We start from the raw sequence: 14,468 nt of genomic DNA on the forward strand, positions 1-14,468 counted from the left end.
TACCAGTTTTAGAAACATAATTGATAGTTTTTTCAAATGGTCAATTTAAAAAATTGACTTATAATTGAAAATTCACTTCTGATGAATTGAAAGTGTAGCCTTCCTGCACAGAGCAAGAAGAGGAGAAATTGATTTTACTGACCTACATTTCTCAGATTTTTCTGAATAATAGGTTTGTTTTTAATGAATTGTTCTCATACCACTCAGACTAGTATGATTCGTTTGCTCTCATCACTTCTTCAGAACTTACTGTTGCTGAATTGTACTGAACAGATGACTTGAATACTGAAACCTTTCAAAATCTGTCAAAGAAGTGCAGCTCAGTGAAGACTACTTCTCCCTGTGTTAACTTCTGAGGAGAAGAGTACTGGCATCCTTGAGCTCATTAATATTTTTTAATTTACAAAATGCATTTAGGTTTCTGTGAAGAAAACAGAGAATACACCTGTTTTCCACAGGTGATGGGTTGACCCTCTCATATGAATGGGTTTTTTACATTTGCTTTTTTAACACTGAAACTAGATAATACTTTGTTTATCCTCGAACTGACTTATTACTGATGAGCTGATCGTAATGAGGTCTCTGCAAACAAGCACTAAAACCAGTTTAACAGTGTGGGCCAGTAAAAAGAAAAAAAACCACATTGGCACAGTAGTTCTGAAACCTGAATCTAGTATTGGCATCACTTCTGTTTTCAACTGGATAGATCTCATTAATAGTTCAGATATATGGAGTTTTGGACAATGCTCATATTGACAATTTGCTTTTTTCATTTTTTAGAAGTTTGCTCAAAAATCCATACGTATGCCTAATATGTTACCTTAAAGTATGCCAGTCTTTTCTCCCACATTACCAAATAGACTGAGAAGCTGAAAATTCAGTTTTGTGTAGGCCATCAATCTTTCGTTAGATGCTGTTCAGTTAATCACTTTCCATTTGGTTTCAATTGATATTAATAGCTTAGAAACAGCAAATGTTGTGTCGGGATTTTGATGAGCCCATACTTTGTGCCAACTTCTATTTATTCATATCTGAAAGTTTGGAAAACAAACTTTACATCAGCTTTGTCTGTTTAGGTACCACATCCAGTGTAGAATCCTGATTTAGTTGAATAACGGCAATTAGGTCCTTTGTTAAGTCTGTTAAAGTCGTATTGAAGACTGATCACTAGTATAAACAAAGATGAAGTTGGTCTGAAGATAAAAATGACTGCACTGTGTCATGCTGAAAGGAGTAAGCATTCTTTCCCATGCCAACTGTGTTGGTAAAAAAGGTGGTAAAGTGAAACAATGCACTTTACGTGAGCAGTAATTTTAAAGATGACCTTTTTCTATAGTGTCAAGTGTATCATGGATTTTCTGTGTGTGTGTGGAAATCACTTGACCTTCAGAAGTAACAAGACTTGAACGTACCCCTTTTTCCTCTTTTCACTTAATTCTTGATAAGTCACAGCCTCTGTTTCTACTCTTTCCAAGGAAGGTGTTTTTAATACTTGTGGTGGGTTGACCCTGGCTGGGGGCCAGGTGCCCACCAGAGCCACTCTCTCACTCCCCTCATTCACTAAACAGGGGAGAAAAGGCATAACGAAATGCTTATGGGTCAAGATAAGGACAAGGAGAGATCAGTCACTAATTACCGTCATGAGCAAAGCAGACTGAACTTAGAGAGAAAATTCATCTAATTTATTACTAAGCAAAACAGAGTAGAGGAATGAGAAATAAAATCAAATCTTAAAACACCTCCCCCCACCCCTCCCATCTTCCCGGGCTCAGCTTCACTCCTGGCTTCAACCTCCTCCCCTCAACGGCACAGGTGGACGGGGAATGGGGGTTATGGTCAATTCATCTCACGTTGTTTCTGCCACTTCTTCATCCTCAGGGGGAGGACTCCTCTCATTGATCCCCTGCTCCAACATGGAGTCCCTCTCATGGGAGACAGTCCTTCACGAACTTCTCCAACGTGAGTCTCTCCCACAGGCTACAGTCCTTCACAAACTGCTCCAGCGTGGGTCTCTCCCACGGGGTGCAGACCTTCAGGAGCAGACTGCTCCAGCGTGGGGTCCCCCACGGGGTCACAAGTCCTGCCAGCAAACCTGCCCTGGCGTGGGCTCCTCTTTCCATGGGGTCACAGGTCCGGTCAGGAGCTTACTCCAGCGCGGGCTTCCCACAGGGTCACAGCCTCCTTAGGTGCCTCCACCTGCTCTGGTGTGGGGTTCTCCACGGGCTGCCGGTGGAATCTCTACACCCCCTCATCCTTCCTCCATGGGCTGCAGGGGGACAGCCTGCTTCACCATGGCCTTCACCACGGGCTGCAGGGGGATCTCTGCTCCGGCGCCTGGAGCTCCTCCTCCCCCTCCTTCTGCACTGACCTTGGTGTCTGCAGTTTTTCTTACATCATCTCACTCCTCTCTCTGGTTGCAAAAGCTTTCTCTCACTGGTTTTTCCCTTCTTAAATATGTTATCACAGAGGCGCTGATTGGCTTGGCCTTGGCCAGCGGCGGGTCCGTCTCAGAGCCAGCTGGCATTGGCTCTTATCAGACACAGGGGGAGCTTTTAGCAGCTTCTCACAGAAGCCACCCCTGTAGCCCCCGCTGCTACCAAAACCTTGCCATGCAAACCCAACACAATACTCCTTTTACTTCCATGGCATAAAGGCTTTGTTATCTATTATTCAGTATTTTGAAGGGAGGAAAAATACCTGGTTTTGCAAAAATCTTCAGTTTTATTACATTACTCAGTAGCAAAGGCAATTATTAAACCTATGCATTTTGGGATTATTGCTGTGGTTACCGGACTTGTTTATAGGAGTATTTGCTGTAAGGGCACATTGCTGATTCATGTTAAAGTTGCTAGCATGCTCCAAAGGTTTCTTTCTGCATAGCAGCTTCCTACCCTGTTGACGCCCAGCCTATATGGATAATATGGTTATTCCATGCTGGGTACCGGACTTTGTACTTGCATTTATTGAACTTCTTGAGGTTTTCAGCCTGCCTGTTTCAGGGTATTGCCTGCATGCTCCACCCCCAGTTGGGTGTCACCAGCAGCCTTGCTGAGTGTGGATTCGGTCCCATCCCCCAGGTTCTTAGTAAAGACACTAACCAGTATCAGCTCTAGTTTTGACCTCTGAAAGACACCACTGGTGACTGTCTGTTAGCTGGACTTTGTACTGCTGGTGAAAACCCAGAGAGCCTGCTGGTCCAGCTAGCAGACCACCCACCTGGTAGCCCACTTGTTCAGGTCATGTCTCAGTTCTGGCAAAGTACTCTGGAAGACTGTCACAGTCCCTGTTAAAGTCAAGGTAAGCAACACTCACTGCTCTTCCCTTGCTCACCAGACCAGTCCTTTCCTTAAAGCAAGCTGCCAGGTTGGTTAAGTATGCTGTGCCCTCAGTAAGTCTGTACTGTCTGTTCCCAGTCACTTTCTATTTATTAATTGATTTATTTTTATTGTGTGTGTGTGTATGTAGATTCCAGGAAGATTTGTTTCATAATCTTCGCAGGGCCTTAAATGAGACTGAATAGCAGTTGGTTTTCCACATCCTCCTTTTTCTTCTTGATGATAGCTTTTTTCCTAGTCCTGAGGCAACTCTCTGGTTCACCATGACCTTTCAGACATGACCCTGCAATAAGATCAGTCTGCTCCTTCAGCATCCTCAGATGCCTCCTGTCTGGTGCCATGGAGTTGCACATGTCCAAGTGGCTTGAGATCCCTGACTCAGTCTGTACTGCATGTGAAGTTTCACTTCCACATACAGTGACTTGACGGTCACAGTCAGGGCTACCTGAGGTAGGGGTGAGGACTTGGTGTGTAATAGCTGATGAATAGACTTGCAGCACTGGCAGTGTACTGTGGCAGGCAGTTCCCTTCCATAACTACATATCATGGGGAATACCTTCCTTTTGTTTTTTAACCTCTTGCTGCTAAATTCACTTGATTACTCCTAAGTATTTGTATTGGCAGAAACAAGCAACAGTTTTTCTTGACCATCTCCATGCAGCTTTTGATTTTATAGACCTGCCAGCTGATTTAGATTACATCTTTTCCAGCCAGGAAGAATGCTGCTCTCTTCACTTACACCTTATAATGAAGCTATTTCTTGTTGTCTTCATCCTTTTGCCCTTCTTGCTTGTTCTTTCTAATCCTTCTATATCCTTTTTGAAATGGCAAGACTGAATGTTCATACACTGCTCAAGATGAGAAAGCAGATACTGTGTAATGGCATAGTGATGGTTTGTTTTCTGTTCTTCTCTTAGTAGTCTAGTAACAAATTCTTTCTCTTTCACTCCTGCTGATCACCCAGCTGATGGTTTTATAGAGCTTTCTAGTGCAAATCCAAGATCCAGAGTTCAGGCCCATCCTTGTGTCTACTTAAAAAACAAAACAAAACAAAAAAAACCCCAAAAACCAAAACCAAAAGCCCACCAAAAAAAACCAACACCAAAAACCCAACCAAAAAACCCAAACAAATAATCCCTAGGATTTTTTTCCTTTACTTAATGTTGTGGTAATTTCACCTGCTATTTTATCATCGAGTTGTTAATTACAGATACTTTTGTAGTTCTTCATTTTATATAGTCATCCCTGTATAACAAAATGATATAGGTGCAAACTGAGATTACCCCAAACAGAACTATTTCCTGGCGTTTGATGTGCACCTACGCAGGAAGCAGAGGGATGTACACCCTTCTAGTCATGCACAAGTGGAAGGCTACAGGCTCCTACGTTGCCTTACCATCCAAAGCTATGCCACTTAAATGTATAGGGATGCATGGAGTCATGAATATGTCTGCTGCCAGTAAGAAGAAATAAGCTGTATTTAGAAGAAGGATGTTGTAGTAATTTCCTGCAATAAGAGGGGGAAAGGCAGGAATCAAATTATGACGGTGAAATACTGAAGGAAGGGTAGTCTTAATGATACAGGGTTTTCTGTGAGGTTTTTGCATAATCATGGCTTATGATTAAAGTTCTCCTTTCCAATAAATTCCTCAGTTTAGGCTGAAAGCATGTAAAAGAAACTGTGCATATATCAATTTTAAAATTCTAGTGTGTTTTTGAAAAGTCTTATTTTCCATTTATTTTATAAATGTCTGCAATTCTGGTTTTAACTAGTAAGCTATTCCCACTGGGAAATACTTTGGGAGTACTTTGTGTTGAAATGTGTCAGTAGTGGTGGGGAACCTGTTGGTAATAAAAAAAAAAAATCATATTTTAGTGTAAGTGAACAAGCCCAAAGCTGTTCTTGATTCTGCCCTACCCAAATGTCAGTCATGGATATAAGCAGTCCTTGTAACAAGATTTGCTTGTAATTTGAGTAGGACAGAGGTGCATTTCAAAGCTTGGCATTCTAAAATTTTAATGTATACGTGTTGAAAAATGTATAAAATGTATAAAACTATTAAAGCCACTTGAAGCATCAAAATTATTAATTGATACCTTTAGCTTTAAATGCCTAGTAAGTGATCACAGTGGCTTGTGCTAGTTTCTTCACTTTGCCTTTTGTTTAACTTTACCAAAAGGAATGTTTATTTTTGGTTTGCTGAAAGCAAAAGTGTAATGAAGGTGTAATGTGCCATTGGACTCTGTAAAATGCAGGCATTTGTGGATTTGCATTCCTAGTGATGGGCCTGTTAATAGACGCTGTTCCCTTAATCTTGTTGGAGTGCATAGAGCATTCATTTTGATACATATAATATTTGGTAATTAAATTGTTACCTTTAAAATGTAGTTAAAATTTCTGCTTTTAGCCGCTGTCCTTAGGTAACTTTTTGTGACTTTTTCTTTTTTTCTTTTTTTCCCCCAGATATAGAACGTGGTGTCTCAAACTGGATTGAAGCAACCTGTTGATGTTTTTATTTATACTTTTTTATTTTTGTATTTGACTTGAAGTGCCATGAAAAAATTTGCATATTGCAAGGTGGTCCTTGCCACCTCTTTGGTTTGGGTCCTTCTGGATATGTTTCTATTGCTGTACTTCAGTGAATGCAACAAATGTGATGAGAAAAAAGAACGAGGCCTTCCTGCTGGAGATGGTAAGTTTTCTGCCTAAGTAATGTTTAAATTATACTCATTTAAAATTGCACTCCTTTTAAACATTTAATCCTGCCCCCCCTCCAAGATAGTATTGCATCAATATTAAGGTGTTGCAGAATGTTCAGTGTTTCTTTGAATGACTAGGGCATAAGCACATTGCCTGGGATATATATTGCAGACTTAAATGCTTGCTTAAAATATAGAATTTTAAGCACTAATGTATATAGTAAAATAATAAAACTACGCAACAAGCAGTTCAGGAATGTAAGCTATGTTAATATAGTCTAAAGCATGTTCTAAATTTCCACCAGTGAGGAAGCAAAGGTACTGTTAACTTCACTGGACTTGGTGGTAAAACAAACCAAACCAACAACCAACCTTACTTCTCCACCTGCCCCTGCAAAAAAACAAAAACAAGCAAAAAACCCCCCCCAAACTAAGCAAAAATTTGGCCAGTGACTATAACAGTAAGGGATGGTGAATGTTGTAATGAAAATAAATAGAATAAACCTGGCTGCAAAAGTGACAAATATGAGGGGAGTGTCTCTCTCGTGCGCGCGCGCGCTCTCTCTCTCTGTGTATATATATATACACACACACAAGCATACAGATATACATATGGATATGCTTATGTAGGTAACTTTTTCTTTGAAGTGAGAGCTTGTTATTCAATACTAAAGGTCTTCAGATAAGCTTTCTGTTTTGTTACTGCTATCTTAGTTTTTGGGTACCAGTTAGATGAGCTGAGTGGTTTTTTGAAAGTCGGTACTATTCATGTTGCCAGCTTTTTTTTAGGAAGGTCATCATAGTTGATCACATGTGGAAAAAGGGTTGGTGCAGTGAGAATTCACCCCTGCAACATCTCGGCACAGGCATTTAGAACTGCAGACAGCTGCTGCTTCCACTTCATTTGTGAAACATCTAATTTTGTAGTATGGTGTCTCCCACCTGAAAGGCTGTGTCTGTATGTTTCACTGCTGCTACAGGAAACTTATGGAGTGATGATCAATGTTAAGTCCTATCAGCCAAATGTATTCAAGATTGATTAATGCTTTCTGTCACAAAAAACTTTTTCACCTGTTGACATCTGGTATGGACAACTTTGACATCCCTGGGAAATTTTCTGAAATGTTTTAAGAATAGTGTTGCTGTTTTACAGAATAACACTGGGCAGATGTTTAGGAAATGTTAGTTTTGTTTTGTTGTAATTTCCCCCTCCCCCTGGTGAAAACAGGCTGATAAATCTCCACAGAGAACAACTATGTATAGGAATGTAGAATTTCTGCACGTCGTACATCTCAATGGTTGTTGGTTGTTTCCACAACTGCATGTAAACGTTATAGAGGGGTTCTAGTTCACCTGAGTTTTGCAGAAGGGACTTAAATTTTCAGTTGCTTGCATTTCATCTTTTGGGTTTCTTTTTCAATAAGCAGAAAAGAAAGTGATGAGAAAATGAATTAGGATTATGTAGAAAGTATGTCTTTTATAGGAACTCAGGCTTTTTCTTTTTAGAAGTTGGGAGATTTTCTTGAGGATGACTAATATTGCATTAAGGAATGGATCCACTTTTTGGATTCCCACAAAGCTTTTACATGATGCGACGCAGATAACTTATGCCAGGCTTCTTTAGAGCTGTCTCGCAAACAGTTGTTTGGTTTTGGTTTTGGTTTGTTGGGAGTTTTTTTGCTGTTGGCAAACAGCAATTGAAGTCAATATATAGCAAACTTGATATATTGATGATGTTGAAAGTTCAGATGACTTTATGTGTAAAGTCATTGGGAGATCCTTCAGGTGAGGGGAAAATCTGCAGTTTCTAAAGATTGGTATTATGATTCTTCCTATGCAACATTAGTTTTACTTAGTTGAGTACAGTCTTCAGTCTGGTCTTTCCCTAACCTGTGTGTGTTAAAATCCCTGATTATCTTTTTAGTATCTTATTGGCTTGTAAACAAACAAACCAACATCAAACAGATCAACAAGACAAAACTTTGTGTATAGTTTTGTACATTTTTCTTGTTCTTTTAAACAGCTGACTTGTCGTAAGGTATGTGAAGAAATATGTCTGCTAGAAACCATGGTCGTAGCTGACAGTGTGACACTTCCTTTTAACCTAGTTGTATGCCTGATCTTAGATGTTCTTACTCATTCCTGTAGTTTGCTGATGTGGAGTCTGTAGTGGATTTATTCCCAATTATAATACCTAGAATATCCTCAGATAACATTGAGGCTATTTTTTCTGTGAAGCTTTTATCAAAATCTTCTTTTCCACTTCACTTCCCCCCCTCCATTCATTTCCATAATCTAGTTTTCTTGATTCAGCGTAAATTATGTAAGTGTTCTGAATTTAATAGTCTCTTTGTCCATGTAACTCTGGTATATAGCTTCTCTTTGCAATTTGTAGAAGAATTCCATGGCATTTAATGAACCTACTTGACATATGAGTAAATTTTTCTGAAGAGTTTGTAAGTTTATTTTAGGCAGTGCTTGCCTAGTTGGAAAAATTAGTCTTTAGATATTTCAGCAGGAGCAAAAGATTTTGAGGATAATTTTGGACAGTTCAGGCTTTTATGAAGTTGGAAGGGTGTTTGTCCTGGCTGATACTGCTTCTCTTCTCCCCACCATGACCACTCCAGAGAGGGGCGAATAGGTCAGGGGGAAGCTCTCTCCGGTGCTCAGCTCTGAGGTTGTCTCATCTATTCTGAGCTACCCAGCTGACCTGGATAGTGTACACCCCTTGCCCAAACTGTCGCAGCTGTTCTTTCTATTGGCACATCTTCTGGGTGGTGGTTCCCTTTTTGTAATCGCTGATTGTTCATCAGTCAAATTCATGAAGAGTAGTAGCTGATAATGGAGGGCTGTTGCTGTAAGTTTAAAGGTTGTTAAGAGTTGGAAGGAAAATCACTGAACCTTAGTAAGCATCATCCATGTTATGTGGTAGTTTTTTCCAAGCCTGAAATTCATAGGATATCTACTTGAGCACTATCGTTTCCAGATGGAGATTTGGCATTACAATTTAGATTTCACAGCCTGGAATAGAACTTACTGATAAGTGTAAACAAGTTGTAGACTTAAAGAAAGAGTTCAATCGTTCTCTTAACAATACAAAAAGGTACCATTGCTGTAAACAAAAAAGGGCTAGGTAGTACTGTGGTTTTACTACTAAAGATTTTTTTTGTGTGTGTAACTGTCTTATTTCTGTAAGAATCCTGTATGTAAGCTCTAAGTTCTTGACTTAAATGAACATCAAATGAGTCCTTCCTTACCCGCAGTTACAGGCTTCTTAAAGGTATAACTTCAAAGGAATTTCCAGCTTTGGCACTTGATGCAGTTTCTAAATGTCCAAACTCATCCTTTTTACCTCTTCCCCCCTCTCCCCCCTTTTTTGTTTTTCTTCAAGGGGCATTCTACTTGTGTAATGATTAGAAGCCCTGCAAAAAAAATAATAATTCTTTCAGACTTAGGATTGGTATTACAAGAGTCTTGTGATCTCAGCTACTTGCTATTTAAACTCTTTTATTGGGGCAATGACAGATTTAAACTAGGACCAGTCGTTTTTGTCAAGTGCCAATCAAGGCCTTGTGCTCTGAATTTTGAGCTCTTTGGTAAAGATAAAAGTCTTAAGTTGTGACTTGGTTCTGAATATTCTCATCTGCATATAAATTCCTAAGTGAGCAGGTTCAAGATATATAAACCACAGATTTACAGGAACTGTTCATCATAAATCAGTCTTGTTCTGTTAAAGCTGAGGTGTGTCTAAGACAAAACTTCTCTGAATTTTTACCTGTCCACACAGCTTTCGTGTAACTGTGGTGGTTCTTTCAAAGGTGACTGGACTTAGTGTTTTGGTCAGTTTAGCATTGTTGTGGCCCCTAAAGACATGTCAGGGGAGAATCCATCCCTTTTTCTGGCTTTAGATGATCTTAGATTTTGAAGTATCTGTTTTTCATCAGGGATATTGCCTGGTAAAAAGGAATTTGTAGTCCATACACATAAAGAGTTCCTGATTTTTAATGAAGATCTGGAAGATATCAAGCCCTCTTTGAAACTAATGGTTTACTGATACAAATGAGAAATGTCTGGAAAAACATTACTAGATTTCCGATCAGATCAGGTGATGATTAAGTAATTTATTTTTCCCTGAAACTTGTAGCTGTAAATTAAATTTCTATTTGTTGGAAGTATGTCATCAGTATGTGTCTACAGTCCTTCAAAGGAAACATTTTGTTTCATAGTTAACTGACAAAAGAGCACTGTGGTTTGAATTTTTAACAATGTGTATTAGTCATTTTCAGAGAATGTTGTTGGTTTGTGTTTATATGAAAACTACATGCTTTTGTGGGAAAACAGACTACTGTAAATGCAGAAATCTGAGAGAAGATGCTTAGTTTCTCTGTGCTTGCACATCAAGCTTGCCTATCTTTGCATTTAGTGAGTTCCATAAAATATCTGTGGATCTAGTTAGCTGTTGCTGGATTTCTCTGCTGGAGAAAGGAGTACTTTATTTAGGTAAAATGTGTAATAAAGTAGTATATATTTGCTAATGAAATTTAAGAATTCAGCTGGTGAATGTGTGGAATTGTACACCTGGATCCAACTCACTGATGTGCTAAACTAGCATCTAACAGCAGGATCTTCAAATGGGAAAGATGAGTTTTCAGTTAATTTAACTATTCAGTTTAACTGGTTTAATCAAGGTTAAGAAAAAACTAGAAGTATAAATGAGACAGGAAATTATTTTTTTCTTTTAAATACCAAATATGGTAGGATAAGACATTCACTCTTAAGAATGAAGGAAATATATTATGATAGCTTTTGTTTAATCATTTTAGGTACCTATATACTCATTGCTATACTCTTAATAAAAATAGTTATGATAGCTCACGTAATAAAACCAAGCTGAATATATAAAATTAAACCCAAATAATTGCCTTATTGTATACCATAATTTTATGTTGATTACTCCCCCCCTCCCCCCCCCCCCCCCCTCAAAGGCACAAATTTTATTTTAAAAGGTTATGGAATTGCAAGTCAGCAGGTTTGATGAGGTTCAACTGTACTTAGGAGGCAAAGATGCAAAGCAAACCGCTTGCTCATTTTAGCCCATGGTTAAAACAAGTGCCTAAATTGGTCTGCTTAGGATCTGCTTGGACTTACTTATTCTATAAATTTTTAGTGGATGAGTGGCTGGCTGGCAACTTCTAGTATTATATGGCTCAACTTGCAGTGAATGGGAGTTTGGTAAAAAGAAAGCATCTCTGTGGTGGGAGGATTTTCTCTGCTAAATGTTACTGCGGTAATGCAACTAGTGCAGTTGCTTCAGGTACTTGAAAATGAAAGTTTCTCAAGGAACACATTGTGCTTGTAACCGATTAATGCTGTCTGCAAACTAGCAAAATGTTTCAGTTCTTAGTAAGTATTTATTGTAAGTCTTAGTGTTTCAGCAAAGATGGAAGGCTTGGGCTTTTTAAAAAAATTGTATTTTTATTCTTTATATGGCTATTTGCTCTTGGCATAAGCTTTAATTACACTGTACTGTTCTAGATGCAAATTAAAGTTCATTTGAAGCTAGCTTATACTGAGGGCTTTGGTGCCTTTATTTTAAAATACTTCCTGTTCCTCTGTTTAGATCTTAAATTACTATTTTTTTAATTAAAATTTGTATTGAATTCGTAAAGTATTAATATATTTAAAATTCAGTATTTCAGCATTTAAAAAACCTTCAGCGCAGGAGAAAAGTAACTGGGTATTTTGTGAAGAAAATTAACGTAGGGGGTTTTTTAATCTTTTGACTTTTTGCTTATTTTGTTTTAAAAAAAAACCCAAATAATTCAAGAGTCTGGATTCCTTTCTCTTCCCTTTCTCCTTCATCAGTGCGATCAGATATTTGATATTTAAGATTTCTTTGGTTTAAACATGTCAAGTGTTACTGTTTCTGTTTCAAGTACTAACGTTAAACTTCAAAATGTAATTATGGTCACTAAAAATAATGTTAGTAAAACCAAGAGAAATTATTTCTAAACTGTAAGTGCCAATGTCATTCTGTCAAAATAAAAATGTGGATAAAAATGTAAAGCTACGATTTTACTTTAATCTTTACTAAAATCCCTGTAAAGGAAAATTCAACTTTTCCTGAAAAGCTTGTGTGTGGAAGAACAATTTGGGATAGAAATATCTGTTGTTCCAGAACTTTAACAGTAAGGTCAATTAGGACATGATGATGGATAGATATAAACCTTTACTGTTTTTTTCAAATTAATTGTGGTGTCTGAGTAGCACTTAACTACCTTTGTTAAACTCCCAAATGTGAAGATTTGTTTTCACTTCCAAAATCTGTTGGTTTTAGAACTCTATTTTAAACAGGAACACTCCTACAGTGTAAAATAAAGTATAAACAAACAAAAGCAAGCATAAAAGTGGTTACCAACATTTTATTTATTTTTAGTTCCAGAACCCATACAAAAACCACATGAAGGACCTGGAGAGATGGGGAAGCCTGTGGTCATTCCGAAAGAGGAGCAAGAAAAAATGAAAGAAATGTTTAAAATAAATCAATTTAATTTAATGGCAAGTGAAATGATTGCACTCAACAGATCATTACCTGATGTCAGGTTAGAAGGGTAAGTGCTTTATTTTGTATTAAAAATGTACTTTAATTAAATGACGAATGTGCAAAGAGTCATTCAGAACTGGAGTTCTGTTCTGTAAGATATTACTGTTGAAGTGGAAAATAGAATGATTTCCTTTATATATGGTACTTATTTGTAAAATAAGATTGAACAGCAGAAAACAGTTTTCTTCAGTGTTGTTTAACTTTGAATCTGATTACAAGTATGAAGCCTGTTCACGGAACAGAAATTTGTTTGGTCGAAGGAAAACAAAGTTAACTTAAGACTTGGCATTTCAGGAAAAAATTACTTACTTGAAAAATTAATGCACTGCTTGTAATGAGGCAGACTGAAATTCTGCATTATATGAAATAAAAAAGATTCAATGATGAGAAATAAATACTTTAAAAATTTCTTACCTAATGAAATGTGCAAAGCCTCATCTAGATTGCATTATAATGTTTTCTAATATCCATCTAGTTTGGTTTTATTCTTGCCTGTGAAATATTGATCCTTTCAGAGCTATTTGGGTCTTAACTAATTAAAAAGAAAATTGTAGCCTTGTTTTAAATAAAACTAAGATTGCTTTACTCTCCTGGGGCTACTCTGGCAGGGTAGCTGATGACTCCCCCAACCCCTCTTGTTTATGAAAGGGACTCTCAAGTTAAGTAAAGCTCATGAAACAAGATTTTCCCAGTTAATTATCTGCATTCTCCAGCAAGAATCAGATGCTATGGAAACCCCATTTCTTTGGAGGCTCTGCTGTTGCTTCTGTATATACAAGGCCTACCTGCTGGATTAATTTGTTTTCATCTCCTACCTCAGAAGCTAATACTAGAAGAATGACGTGAAGCTCTGACCACTTTTCATTGTTAATGAGTGATAAAAAGCTGGTTTGTAGGTACCTTCATCTACTGTAATGAATGCGATTCTATGTAGCATGTGAGTTCCTGGTAGTGTTGGTGTTCTTATTAATTGACCCATATATTTTTCAAAATACGATTTCATAAGTTTGAATTAATGTAACTTTTCAATTAATTTTTAGATATATTGTTAGTCAGATTTTATGGTCACTACTTGCGTGTTTCTCAGTATAGTGGAACAATATAAATCATGAGAACTTGCAGGGCTTTCTTTCAAAACTGACAGACGTTTTGAGGGAGTTATAATCTTTTCTCTCACGTTATTGCTCTGATTGTAGTTGTAACTTGGCTATGGAATCTCTTGGAATTCATGCAGATTCATATGTAGTGTCTGCCGCTTCTATCACACTCTATAGGATAAGAAATTGCCTCACTGTAAAATGGTGGCTTCCACCAGTTAAGAACTTGCAGATAGCATTCTCAACTTGCTTTAGCTGCGAGAAAAATCATGAGTTTTGTTGGAGACTTTTGTCAAAGCTAGGATGCTAATTTGGGGTGATTTCTGTATGTTGTTTTCTGGAAGAGCTGAATGGAAGGAATTAACAAAACTTTGGGGAAATGATGGTTGCAATAGTTGCTGATTTGGAAGGTAAACATGAGTAATTTGTCATAATGACCCTGGAGTTATGGAAGAAAGAAATAACATCATCTGTTTATCAGCATTCATCTTGGAAAACTTGCATGTAAATATTCTACCATTTTTATAGTGTAAGTACAAAGATAAGAAAATAAATCTGTAGATCTAAAAAGTTGACTTCATTGTAAGCTTTGTGAAGTCTAGACTTTGAATTGACAAAAATGGAAAGAGAAATTATTATAAATTATTAAAAATGTATTACTATCACTCAAACCTTTGCAGACAAATGAAATTACAATTTTAAAATCAAGTTGAGCTATAGGAATTTTTTGGC

The 14,468-nt window shown here is 37.6% G+C and overlaps 1 protein-coding gene across 2 annotated transcripts in view; it reads left to right on the top strand.

Annotated features, from left to right (window-relative positions):
- Positions 1–14,468, top strand: part of GALNT1 (polypeptide N-acetylgalactosaminyltransferase 1) — a 94,437-nt gene that overhangs the window by 39,233 nt on the left and 40,736 nt on the right. For both annotated transcript variants that reach the window (XM_054818707.1, XM_054818706.1), the window contains exons 3-4: positions 5,800–6,028; positions 12,472–12,646. In XM_054818707.1, coding sequence (XP_054674682.1) covers positions 5,890–6,028; positions 12,472–12,646 — 314 coding nt within the window. In that variant the 5' untranslated portion in view covers positions 5,800–5,889. The remainder of the gene's footprint in view (positions 1–5,799; positions 6,029–12,471; positions 12,647–14,468) is intronic.

Source organism: Grus americana, chromosome 2 (genome assembly GCF_028858705.1).
Source record: "Grus americana isolate bGruAme1 chromosome 2, bGruAme1.mat, whole genome shotgun sequence".
Lineage (NCBI taxonomy): Eukaryota > Metazoa > Chordata > Aves > Gruiformes > Gruidae > Grus > Grus americana.